The sequence below is a fragment of the Arthroderma uncinatum genome (assembly GCF_011692745.1).
Source record: "Arthroderma uncinatum strain CBS 119779 chromosome Unknown scaffold1, whole genome shotgun sequence".
In the NCBI taxonomy this organism is placed as follows: domain Eukaryota; kingdom Fungi; phylum Ascomycota; class Eurotiomycetes; order Onygenales; family Arthrodermataceae; genus Arthroderma; species Arthroderma uncinatum.
In genome coordinates this window covers 4,066,023-4,078,525 of record NW_022983863.1, presented here as the reverse complement: position 1 = coordinate 4,078,525, position 12,503 = coordinate 4,066,023, and the positions used below count along the sequence as shown (strand labels likewise).

Below are 12,503 nucleotides of genomic sequence, written 5' to 3'. Positions count from 1 at the left end.
CACAGTGTTCGGAGGAAAAGGAAGACGAGAAGAAGCCATCCCCGTTGCACGGCGTATGGCTTGGGTAACATCCTCTGCTCAGCTGTCTCCGACATGTTCATGCGACTTGCTTATACCAGACTGCTGATTTCGAGGCTCCAGCTGTCCATGCTATATCGTATCTCAAACAGGGATGCTGCGGAGAATACCTCTTACATCTCTGGCTACCTGTTCCTGGGTATCTCCAGGTTGTTTAGCGTCCATCCCTGGCTTCCGGCAGGTCCCTGATAGAATCGACGCGGGTGAAGCCGATGTTGGAAGCATACAACATTTATCCTCGTATCGACATCTGAGGCATTTCCCTCTGAAACAGCCTATATGTCTCGGAATATACCCTGATTGAAGGATTCGCAGAGAAACGGGCTAGTTATGCATGCAGCATCTGTTACTCTCAAGCAGGTATGAATGCAGGGGTATATCACCAACTATCGACAAATCAAGAAATTAACGCAGATACAACAATATAGTCACGCTTTAGAATGTAAGACTATATTCTGCTCTATCCATTCCAAACTAGCCAACTATATTCCTTCTCTTAAAGATATGGGATGCAAATATGCCTCGAAGCGTTATACAACTGCCATAGAGCTTGCGGCTCTATCATGGCGGAGAATACGAGAAGATATAAACGTTTCCTAGAACCTTACAAGTTGTCCAGCTTATCCAGCAACTCTAACAGCGGGAGGATAATCTTGATGTTGTCGATATACTTCAACCCGGTTCCAAGTATAACTACCGCCCAAGTACCATATGTTTAACCTACAGAACAAACTTCCCACGAGAATATATGATTAAAGCTAGATGTCACAGAAGCCAGTGACTCGCCTTTAAATACACAGCATTAAGTTGTGGCACTTCATCCAGAGGCCGATATGACATCACCTCCTTACCTTCCTGTTTCCCATGACGTTGGCGTCCTTATTTAAAGTCCAACTTCCCCCAGAGCCTTCAGGCTTGTTTTCTCTTCTTCATTAAAACTTTTCTGCTCAAGTTAATTCAAAGTCAAGACTGGAAAACGCACTATAAGCTACAACACTTCTACACTGAACATCATCACAATGGGTTGCGGATGCGGATCTACCAACTGTGGCTGCACTGGCCCAAAGGACTGCACCTGTAGCAGTGGAAGCTGTAACTGCACTGCTTGCGGCGTAAGCTGACATCTATATCCTGAATATGTATACTTTTGAAGCTGTTTGTTGGCTAATACTGGAACGAACATGTAGAAATAAATACTCGTCCATGTCGTGACATATCGGCCCTCTCGGAGCCAGTTGCTATATAACATCACCTTCGCTTTATGTGAATAACGTTTTGGGCCTTTACCGTGTTGTCTACGAGGGAGTCCGTATATTTTCAGGTTTATACTTGGTTATCGGCATCCCAGTGGCTAGCTAGGGACAGGCAAACCGAAAATAAAAAAAAAAAACAGTTAATCATTCTTTAAGTATGGTGATTTAGGCAGTGAAGTCCTTTGCCCGCCCTCATTGTAGACGCGTAGGAGATTTTGAACATAAATAGCTTGAGATGAAGTATGCCTCCATATAGGATATATAATAGTGGGTGATAAAACTGCAGTCTATATAGTAGGAGAGTAATAGAGGAAGGCAGATAGAATATCAACCTTACTGAAGGCTTCATTTCATGTACATGAACCAGCTAGCTTCAGCGGTATAGTTCCAACGAACCATTCCACATCGTTAGGACGGACGACAGTACGTCGACGCCGAGTAATAAATATCAAACACATCCACGAACACACGAAGTAAAAGGTATCCGGATCTTTCAAACAAAGAAAAATGTCAACGACCTCAGGATCCCCGCCGAGTAACCTAACCTTGATATTTCCAAGGAAGAAGATAAAGAAATGAAAAAGGAGCAGAGGAAAAAAGTTCCAGTATTGGAGACTCTAGGTTGACAAACGGGAAAAATCTTAAATGGATTGATCCTGCTGAAAGGGAGGTGTATATTAATTTTGTGCTAAGCTTTTCAAAAGAAAAATAAAAAGAATTCTTCAAAACCACTAGAAACACCGCAAAAAAATATTAAATAAGGGTAGGACTTGTTATATGTAGAAACGGTGACGGGAGGTAATAGGTATGCAAGGGGTAAGATGTAATGCAAGGATTAACGGGCAAATAATAAGAACATAATCATGAATTTTCCATGCGTTGAGGAAGAAAAGCGGAACCTGTGCCTCTCAAACGCCTTCCGTGAATCTACTTGCACGGCTTCCATCAGCAGCTGCCAAACTTCGACCGATTCCGTCTCTGACAGACGGCGGTATAATTGATGGGAGAGGCTCTGATGGAGCGACTATGCCGCTCTGTGGCGTGGTGGATATTCCTCCACGCATGGCAGATTCAATCGGGGTGGCTACGGGTGTCCGAGCAGGCGAAGGGCGGAATGCAACGCGTTCGGAGTAAGTGCTCTCGTCAGAAAGAGGTCGGTCCATTGCCATTGCTGAAGTAGGAGGGGATCGTGATAGCTGTTGTCCTAACCCTAGCTCCTTGTGCAGCCCAGCCCCGAAAGAGCTGTCCCCGCCTGCAGCAGCAGCAGACCTGGAGCCCGTCTCTTTCCCAAAACCCGCGCGTTCAGGGGAAGCGATGAGACGCTTTTCATCGGTTCCAAACTTATCGTCGTAGCCATCACCGCCGGTTTCTAGGACGGAAGTAAGTTTTCTGCCTCCTATTTTCTGGAATCCACGCTGGGCTGGTGCTGCTTCCGCTGCCATCGAGCTGCTTGAATTTCTGAATCTGTCGAAAACACGAGTAGCTCCACCAAGAACAGACCCAGAAAGCTGGCTGGTATCGCTAGTTGAGAATGTGTTTCGACCGGCTGAAGCCCCAGAGCTTACTATTTTGCTTGTGAGGTGACTCTCTCGGACCGCCTTGCGTTTCCTTATACGGCGCAGGAGAAGTAATAATATAATAGCCAGAGCAATTGCGCCTACACCTCCAAGAACACCGCCGACAATCTTGGGAACATCATCGCTAGATGAGGCTTTGGGAGTGTTACCGTTGGTTTGAGTGGGTACCGGTGGTTCTCCTGTTGCTCCTCCACCCCCTCCAGGAATATATCCTGATGTAGAGCTTGTCGACGTTGATGATATAGATGATAAAGAGGTAGATGATGACGATGAGGATGAGAGGTTTGTGCTACTGCTTGAAAGGGATGTGGAAAGAGATGAGGTAGTGGAGGATATCTGGCTGCTAGAAGGTATAGAGCCCGATGTGGTAGTTGGTAATGATGATTGTGCAGTCGATGATATCGAAGACGCTGGCGCCGAGCTCACCGCGCTAGATTCGGTGTTGGAAGATATAGAACTTTTAGAAGATGGAGCGGGAAGGACAGAGGTGGAAGCTGAGGGAGTAGCAGGTACGGTAGATGGAGTAGAGATGTCGGTCGACGGCTGAGATGGATGGCTAGATGGAAGAGAATTGTTTGTTGATGGTAGGGAATTGTTGGTGGACGGTAGGGAATTTTGACTTGATGGCAGAGAATTCTGGCTGGATGGGAGAGACACGTTCGTGGACGGCTTGGAAGGCTGGCTGGGAGGAGGTTGTGAAACACTAACTGGGCTGTTCGTTGGAGAAAGGTGGGCAGATGTAGCTGGGACTTTGGTCTGCGGAGGAGGCAAGGAGGACACGATTATCGGGGACATGGACCCCGCAGGAATTGTGACTACGCCCAGACGTGAGTGTGAGACGGTTGCCGGCAGAGTAGGAACGGTAAACTGGGCTGCTGTAGATCCATTTGGCAGGACAGCCTCGATGACCGTAAGTACCACGGTAGTGGTTGGTGGTACCGCGCGCTTGGGGATCAACTCATGATTCTCATTCAGTAGCTCCCCGACGCTCCCCCTTCCTAGCATGCCCTCCATCTGCTGTCCACCCTTCGAGTGTATCCTCCTATCAATATGGTGGCCCATTCTGGGCATGTAGGTGGTATCTCAGATACAAAAGGATCTACGCGATCGATCCAAAGAAATATCACAAAATGGAATAATTTTCTGCAGAGCTTCGCTGCATTCACTCCTGACACACACAAACAGATACAGGCCTGCAAGAGGGTCGAATGATAATAATGAAATCGAGCCAGAGATCAAAGGCGATGTGCGCAGTATCAAAGGTGGAATCCCGATAGATAAAGCCCGGTGTAAACGGAATCAACGTCCTTTCGAGCTACCGGAGTGTAATAGTTGAAGAAACGAACGAACAACGTAGAGAACGGCTGCTGGGACGCGGGAAAAGGAAAATCGCAGATTAAATGCTTCTAGCAATATATGTAACAGAGAGCGCGTGTGTCGATGGTTCAAGTAATGAGAGGATCGTCAGGAGAGCGGACGTCAATCGCTGTGAGGGTAAAGAACGAGTGTGTTGGGTAGTTGTGTATGTCATGAGCTGTGTCGAAAGTCGCCTGCTAGTCCATGGCAAGGCGAGAGAAAAGTCGAAAGGAACGGAAGTTGGTCATCGGGCCAACAGACAGGGCTAAGATAGCTATCATTTGAGAGAAAGGATTTTGCGTTAAATTGGGCACTGGGTTGGTTGGATGGCAGTCGTCGAGCGTGTAAATACCTGGAGCAACGGGGGGCGAGAAAGGCGAGGACCTGGACAAGGGGAGGAGAGCACCCGGTCAGCCAACAGCGTCTATACTCCGTGAACACATTGAAGGATGAGCTGGGGAGCGATGTCGAGAGGAGAGGGTATGGGGAGTTTTGTGGCTGTCTTCTACTCGCATAGGTCGAGATGGCCAGCCAACCCGCGTGCAGGATGGGAGACAATGAACGAACACACCCCAACCGCGAGCCACAGCTTCTTACCTGTCAGCGTTCAGCGTTCAGCGTCCTTGGATGTGTCTCGTCGTCAGCGGCTGCGACGCCATCGGGGGTCTCCCAGCTGTCCGAGAGGGCTTCGCGAGGGCTTCGAGGTGTGCAAAGACGTCGCTTGTCCAGACACATCGCGATGCAAGGGCGGAGGCTGGCTTTCATGTCGTGCGCGCTTCCCGATCGGGAACTACGTCCGCCAAGGAAACGCCAAGAATCGCAATCAAACACTGAGGTCACCTGATTGGCCAGCACGGACTTTGGTACCTGGAGCTAGTCCTGATACGGATGCCAAGATATATCTTCTCGCTTATGTAAGTTTATGGCTTATGTAATATCTACAATCGAGAAGGTGTAGGAGCAACAAGAAGAACAAGAAGAACTAAGAGACGAAGATAGTAAAGAGTAGGTAAGAGAAGGTGTATTATCAGTCTGGCAAGATGCTACGGAGGCCGCAAGCAGCCTTTTTAATAGACAGGGGTAATGATCATGTGCATGTTTAGAAAGTCTCCAAGTCCTCACCTCCTGCCTCGCCGTCTGGGATCTCGAAGCCCTCCTAGTGTCGAGTTAATAAACAATGCTCTTGTCTTCAGAAATGTCAGACCGGGATAAGACATGGTTCATACCTCTGTGGAGTACAGGATAGCCTGGATATGCTTAACCAACGAATCTTCTTCCTTCTCCAACTCAGGGTCAGCCTCGACGGCCTGCTGCAGCAACAGCTCGATATCCCGCAGCTTCGCAAAGTAGAAATCCCGCTCCTTCTCGAGACCGGCGATGGCTTCCTTCTGCGCGTTCAGCTCCTGGGTCAGTGCCAGAGTGTTCCCGCCGCCGCCAACTCGCGGTCTGCCGGCACCGGTGCTCGTAGGCGTCGTTCCGCCCCGTCGTGTTCCCGTTGCGGACGATGTTCCCGAGCGTGCTGCTCCAGCTGGTGGAGGGGCTCCGGATCCCTTTCGTCGTGCAACGGCATCGTATTCACCGCCGGGATAGTACTGGTCCCAATACTTTTTTATCCACTGCAAAAACTCCAAGTTGTCCTGCATGCGGCACTTAATCAAAGCCTGGACGGGGACCGGACGGTCGATCTGGTGGCGCGCAACGGCATCTTTGTAGAAAGCGGACGTATCAGCCTTTTGGAACTCAGAAGAGTCAGAGGTGTAGGAACATACTCTGTAAAATCTTAAAGTTGTTCACATAGGCGTATTCGGTGTTGACGTTGAACTTTACTCTCGACATCGGCATATCCACTGTTTTTTGCAGTCAGTTGGCAGTCCTATGTGTGTGTCTTTTGAGGAGGCAACGCTTACTATAAATCGAATCAAGAATTTGGCAGAACGCAGCACTAACACGGGGATTCGCAGCAGCTGTCAGTATATCCTTCCCAAAAAGACAAGAGCATCTTCCGGCAAACCACACGAGTCCCTTCCAGAGTTTTGTTATAGGGACAAAAGGTGGTCAGAATCGCCGGTTTGCGGGGAGGAGGGGATAGGAGGCCGTTGACTGGGAGTATAGATGTCTGTGTATATCTCCGGCGAATAGATGGACGAGGAAAGGCGCAGTCAACAGAGGAGGGCGTTGGGAGGAGGGCGTCAAGCATACCCGGTTCCGCATTGTTCGACCTTCGTCACGTTCAACTGCAGCAGGTTGTTAACCCATTGCAGCAGCTCTTGTCTGTCCGTTTCCACCAGCAGCTGTCAGTATCATCGTCACCATCGTTATATCTCTAGATATCCGTCATAGGGGCGATCTGGCAGGGGGAGTTATCGCATTGACGCGTCCTGCATGGCGGGGCAACGGCTGCCATTTCAAGTCCATAGCAAAGTCGCCGAGCGAAAGCCGGACAGTGTCACCAGGGAGATGGTATCCTCGTACCTTGATTCACTCATCACGGCGGTATTTGGTCGTCCAGGTCGACAGGAGGAGGATATGTTTTGTTTTAGGTTTCCCGGGTACGGGGTCTGAATCTTCTGTATTTCCGTGGTGGGGGTTAGCTGCGATGATAATAGAACATGTAGAGGGCAGAGGACGGGAGATACCTGTGGTGTACGCCTGCTGGAGGATGCGGGCACGAGTCAAGGCCTGGGTGTGTTGAGTTCTGGCCTGGAGATAAATTGGCTATGTTGATTTGATAGAGAAAAAGGAGTTTGCCAGTCGGTTCTCAAGGGTTTTTTTGGCCATGCGGAAAACCCCTACCAAAACCTGTCAGCCGTTCGTACTTTTCCTGGGGAAGGCCTCGCAGGTCTCGTTTACAACACACATCCGCTTATAATTTACATTTAACTAGGATTATGCTATATTTCTATAAAGGGGCCATTTATCTCCGAGAGTAGTGAATATTCCAGTGGCCTTATTCACTCTGCAACATCCAATTATCCGTTCCGCCTCCTTTTATTCACCCCAATATCCTCTACGCACTTGGTACAACTTCTCTACTCACTTGGTATCTACAATATTTATAGCCCTGGATACTGTTCCATGGTTCAAGGGTGAGCGAGAACCATGGAAAAGTGATCGCCACTGTGTACTAGCCGCCGTCTACCATCCGCAGTATCGATACAATGCCCAGTTGGGAGTGACAGTGTCGCCTAAACAACCCCAGATGTCTTGACCTTGCTTGGAGCATCACGCAATAAGCATGGAACACAAAAGGTAAGAGGAAAGACGCAGGTTCCTAGGAGATTTATCTTCCCGTACCAAAGAATACAGATATCCAGCCGCATGCTACATCTACAGCGCAAATGGCAATGGCATCACAGCATTTCAGCTCTGGAGATATCCCTAGACTGCCATCAAGTATTGTATTCAGGAGGAGTGTGCACCAAACAGAGTATCAAGTTAAGCACCAACCGGCAAGCAGTGGCCTTCTGACTGCTACTGGGTAATAAACATATAATCAAGCATCAAGCCCGCCATCGTCAAATCCTGCTAAAGGATTTAACTAGTTACTAACTAACTAGCTGACTAGTGAATAAATTATCCCTAGGGGCCCACAAACCATTTACCGAGTCTTTGGCAATCTATTGACTGTTCAAAAAGCATTGCTCAGATAGCCAGAGGTTCTGCCTTCGCAGGGCAGAGTTATCTCCATATGCCTTTGATTGATACCCTACGGAGTACGTGCTTCAAAATTGCCAATATCACAGAGACGGAAGCCGGCCGTATGACAAAACATTATATCTATTGATCATCGTTGATACCAGCGTGAGCTAAGCTGCTCCATCAGATCGTTCCGGCTCCCAGATTTTCACAACCACTTTCCCCCGTGCATGGCCGCTCGCCATCGTCTCATATGCACCTAATGCATGCTCAAAATTCAACTTCTCTCCCACATGCGTCTTGAACTCTCCCCTTTGGGCCAAATCCCTGCATTTCTCAAGAGCTTCTGTGTTTGTAAAGGCAGATATCTGCTTATACGGCCTAGGTACTCCGCCTAACCATGTGGGTAATGTCGAGTTTTTGATCACTTTACATAGGAACCCGGGTACTTCAGAGATGGAAACCCCCTGTTTTGGGCCGACGTTGACATAGGGATGATCGCGCCCTGGCTTGAGATATTTGGCGGAGGAAGTCCAGAGGTCTTGACTCCCGTAAGCGTCGAATATGATATCAAACTGTTCTTGCTCATTCCCATATTTGGCCGAAAGATAATCGGTGAGTGTTTGGCCCTCGGCGTTAGGGAATGCGGTATGATCGATGGTGTCGTCGCAGCCTAGCCGTACTGCAAGTTCGTGGTTATGACCAGAGCAGATTCCTATGATTCGTGCAGTGGGATTTCGGTGACGGAGGAGCTGGGTTGCAAAATGGCCTACACCACCGCAGGGAGCGTTGATGAGAATTTTGGCGTCCTTGGGCACTTCTGCCGCCTCAACTAGGACCGTCGCCGTATGTGCCGAAACGCCTAGGGCTGCAGCTTCTTCGAATGATATATTGGTAGGTTTCCGTGCAATAGCCGCCGATTCGATGGCAATGTACTCGGCCAGCGCCCCTTGTCCGCTGCGAAGGTGAGGCATCACTGGCATAGAGCCAAAGACTGATGTGCCTGGCCGGAAGTCGCGTACTCCAGGCTCACATTCACCTCCAGTAGTAGAGGAGCCGGGGACATTCTTGCCACAACTGACAATTACACCGGAGAAGTCTGTCTCGGGGATGGCTGGCATACGGCGCAACCATGATGGGACAAAATGCATTAGGATGAGCATTCCTGGATGAGTAGCAACATAGGATACGCGCACGAGGACCGAGGTATCTGTTGGAAGTGTGGGTATAGGGACATTCTCTGTCATTGAGAGAACTCTTGAGGGCGAACCCGCCTGGCGATGCGTCCAGGCTCGCATAGTTCTAGGGATGGAAGTTGATGCCGCCTTGGAAGCCATGTTTGGCCTTGTTATGATATTCTTAAAAAGGTAGATAACCAGGTATTGTTGGGTATAGTAGATAGCCGTCCCATTGAATCGACCGTATATCGAGAGATAAATAGTTCTCCTTAAAGACTCGTTCCCTCAGGTGTCATCTGTCATGTTTAATGGTAATGGTGTTGCCTGCTCACTTGGCATATGTCGTCCAGGTCGTTGGAAGATGTAACACCAGGGTGTCCTCATGGATGCTAGAGAGATGAAGCCAATAACGAGCCATGGTAGCCGAAAGATCAAGACACATGTTTATTTTGACAAGTTTTGGGTCCGCTAATAATAGGTTTAGGACGAGACTGTTCGAAGAATATATATAGTTCACGCATAATCCTTGCTCGATGACGTTGGCCCAGTTCAGACTCATCAACGGACTTCGTATAGAGAATTAGATCCTTGTGCCATTTTTAGTCAAGCAGTTACATATTAAGGTAGGGGCTTCAGCTTCTTAAAAGGATCTGTTGGTGAAAATGTGTGAATATCAATTACTAAAGCCAAATAGAATTCGCAAAACTATCAAAAAAGGGCACCGGATATCTAGAAATATAGAAACTAATAACCAAGGAGATGCAGAACAGGCAAATTATACCAAAAGAAACATAACAAAAGATGTCAAATAACGCACAATTATTTCTAGAAGTTCATTTTGTCCCAAACACCAGCGCAAGGAGCAACGTTTTATCAATTAAAAAAAATAATAACTCCTCTCTTTCAGCCCTCGAGCGAGTCTATTCCGTCTAAACCATAACCGAAATCCATAATCACAGCCCTAGCATCTTGACTGGTTGCAACTATTCTTCTATAATCTGATTTGGCACTCAGCATCCAGCTCGTGGTCCAGCCTGGGAGATCGATGCTGAGTTTTCCGGCCTTAGCGTCAAATACCTTGACGCTCATGTCGTAGCTGCCGCTGACAACACGGCCGTTGGCGTTGTCCATGTGCAGAGATCTGACTAGGCCGGAGTGGCCTTCTAATTCCTTGACCAGCTCTCCGGTATTAGCGTCAAATTGGTATATAACCTGATCATTCCCGCCGGCGAGGATGGTGCGTGCATCCTCACTGAATTCAACGCATGCTAGCCCTCGGTCTTTGCTGGCGAATTCTTTAATGCAGAGACCGGATGTGATGTTCCATAATTTTGCGATACCGTCGCCGCTGGCGGAAACGACTAGATCGCCGCGGAGTTGAACTGCGTTGACGGGGCCGCGGTGGCCGAGAAGACGCTTGATTAGCTGGCCTGTCTCACGGTCCCAGACGCAGATGGTGGTGTCCTTGGAGCAAGAGACGATGTGTTTGTCGTCGAAGCAGACGTCGAGGACACCGGCCTGATGCCACTTCATGCGGCGAATTGGGCGATAATCATCTTGCATATCCCAGACAATGCAGGTAGCGTCAGAAGAGCCAGTCACCATGATCTTCTCGTCAAACTGGAGACAGAGGATTGAAGCATTGTGGTATTCTCCAGTCTGCTGGTGCTGTGAGACGAGATCAGCTGTGGAGGCTACGGGTGGGCATATGCTGATGAACGGGGAGCTGCCGGTCGAATCTGCTGGCGGAGTGATGGGCCATGGTGTGACAGGCACGGCACTGTCGGATGTAGCCTGATGCGCACCGATGACTTTCAAACACGGCCACGGGTAGTGTGCGTCCCATACACGGATGGTACGATCACGAGAGCCAGTTATAATTTTGTTCCTGGACCAGGGGTCAGTAAACGGGGGCGGGATTCTCTAGATATAAGGTGAGGGAAACATACTCATCAAACTGAACACAGTACACGCTGTCTTGGTGACCATGCAAGTAAATTGCAGCAGCCTTTCCAGACTTCCAGCGGTTCTCCAAGGTGTGTCGGACTTTGTACACCTTCTTCCAGTCCTGGTCGGGCTTCTTTCGTCCTAAGCCCATCGCCCTTGTTGGGCTACCGGGGGTCCTGGTGACATTTCGGCCAGCACGGTATTCACGGTAGAAGACCTCCCTCCAAACATTGCTAGAGGACGCATGCAGGTTCCATGCGTGCGAGACTAGCTCACAATTCTTTAGTGAATCAGCATCGAGGAAGGATAATATATGCGCCATGAGTTCTGCAGGCAATGAAACAGGGTCTATTGAAACGTTAGTTCTATCCCCTCCCCTTTTTCCTTTTTATGCAGCATCACAAGTTACTAACCTTTGCGAATGCAATCCAGATCTTTTGAGTTGTCGTCGGTGTCTCGAATGTTGATACCGATTCCGCTCTCCGAGTCCAACGAAAGCGAGACGTCAAGCCTGTTGGAGAGCTCAAAAATCTCCATCCCTTCGTCATCTGCCTTATTTGGTGCAAATTTCTCTGCCCTTGCAAGCTCGTTTTGCGCCGCAGCAGTAGCAGCAGCCGCCGCCGCACGGGCAGCTGCACCGCCAAACACCTCGTTCTGTGCGTCTGCGAGTTCCTTGAAGTTTGACGGTATCGGCGGGCTCGACACCGGCGGATAGAATCGATTCAGGTTGCTCATGCCGCCGAGAGACCGCCGGCGTGGCAGCCTATGGCTTCGAAACCAGCCTGCCTTGGACTCGTCGTGTCCCTGATGTTCCAAAGTCGACAGTTCTCCAGGTACGTGCGCCGCACGCTTCCCCTTGTTTCGAATGCTTATCGACAGAGACCGTGTGATTGTCTTGAGCTCGTTGGCGCCATGGAGAATGCTGGAGAAACTCTTGCTATGGCGATGCTTCGACCGTGGAGAGGCCGCCGTACGGACGGGCTCGTCGGTCTCGATGACGGCGCTGGGCAACGGCGGCATGTCGACAGTCTGCGTGGCTGCGTGCTGCTCATGGGAGAAGGGCGAGACCGCTTCTCTGTACGTTCCATCTTGATGCGGGACCCATATACCAGTATGGACTCGTCCGCCTTCATGGCCGAAGTGTTCGCCAGCCGAAGTGAGCGGCCGCACCCTGGAGCGAAGGGTCGATCGTCGACGGCCAGGATTGGAACTCGAGTTGCAGGACGACATGATGAAACGAAACGTCTATAGCCGATATTGCAGGCAAGAGTTTTCAGACGCAGGAAAAAAGCCCAGATGAAAATATGCGATGCGTGGGACAGTTGGGCGGATGTGTCAGATCGGGCCCCTTAACAGTGGATAGAACTCCAGGCGCAGGGTTATTAAAGGTATACAAGAGCTATCCGCGCAATAAATATAAATATAAATACTCCGTATAAATGATAAATGATTAAAATGAATAATTGAGAATAAAAGGT

At 49.4% G+C, this 12,503-nt stretch overlaps 4 protein-coding genes across 4 annotated transcripts; all 4 read right to left on the bottom strand.

Moving 5' to 3' along the window:
- Positions 1-2,239: 2,239 nt before the first annotated feature.
- Positions 2,240-3,970, bottom strand: GIQ15_01234 (A-agglutinin anchorage subunit; the record flags this gene model as incomplete). Its single annotated transcript, XM_033548651.1, has 1 exon — positions 2,240-3,970. The coding sequence occupies one exon, from the start codon at positions 3,968-3,970 to the stop codon at positions 2,240-2,242; it is 1,731 nt and encodes a 576-aa protein (XP_033409602.1).
- A 1,393-nt stretch (positions 3,971-5,363) lies between these two features.
- On the bottom strand, positions 5,364-6,100 carry GIQ15_01233 (EB1 protein; the record flags this gene model as incomplete). The annotated part of the gene is made up of 3 exons (XM_033548650.1): positions 5,364-5,420; positions 5,491-5,969; positions 6,034-6,100. The coding sequence occupies 3 exons, from the start codon at positions 6,098-6,100 to the stop codon at positions 5,364-5,366; spliced, it is 603 nt and encodes a 200-aa protein (XP_033409601.1).
- Positions 6,101-8,070: 1,970 nt separating this feature from the next.
- GIQ15_01232 (oxidoreductase) lies at positions 8,071-9,237 on the bottom strand (the record flags this gene model as incomplete). Its single annotated transcript, XM_033548649.1, has 1 exon — positions 8,071-9,237. The coding sequence occupies one exon, from the start codon at positions 9,235-9,237 to the stop codon at positions 8,071-8,073; it is 1,167 nt and encodes a 388-aa protein (XP_033409600.1).
- Positions 9,238-9,981: 744 nt separating this feature from the next.
- GIQ15_01231 (F-box and WD40 domain-containing protein) lies at positions 9,982-12,255 on the bottom strand (the record flags this gene model as incomplete). Its single annotated transcript, XM_033548648.1, has 3 exons — positions 9,982-10,966; positions 11,028-11,373; positions 11,439-12,255. The coding sequence occupies 3 exons, from the start codon at positions 12,253-12,255 to the stop codon at positions 9,982-9,984; spliced, it is 2,148 nt and encodes a 715-aa protein (XP_033409599.1).
- Positions 12,256-12,503: the final 248 nt, after the last annotated feature.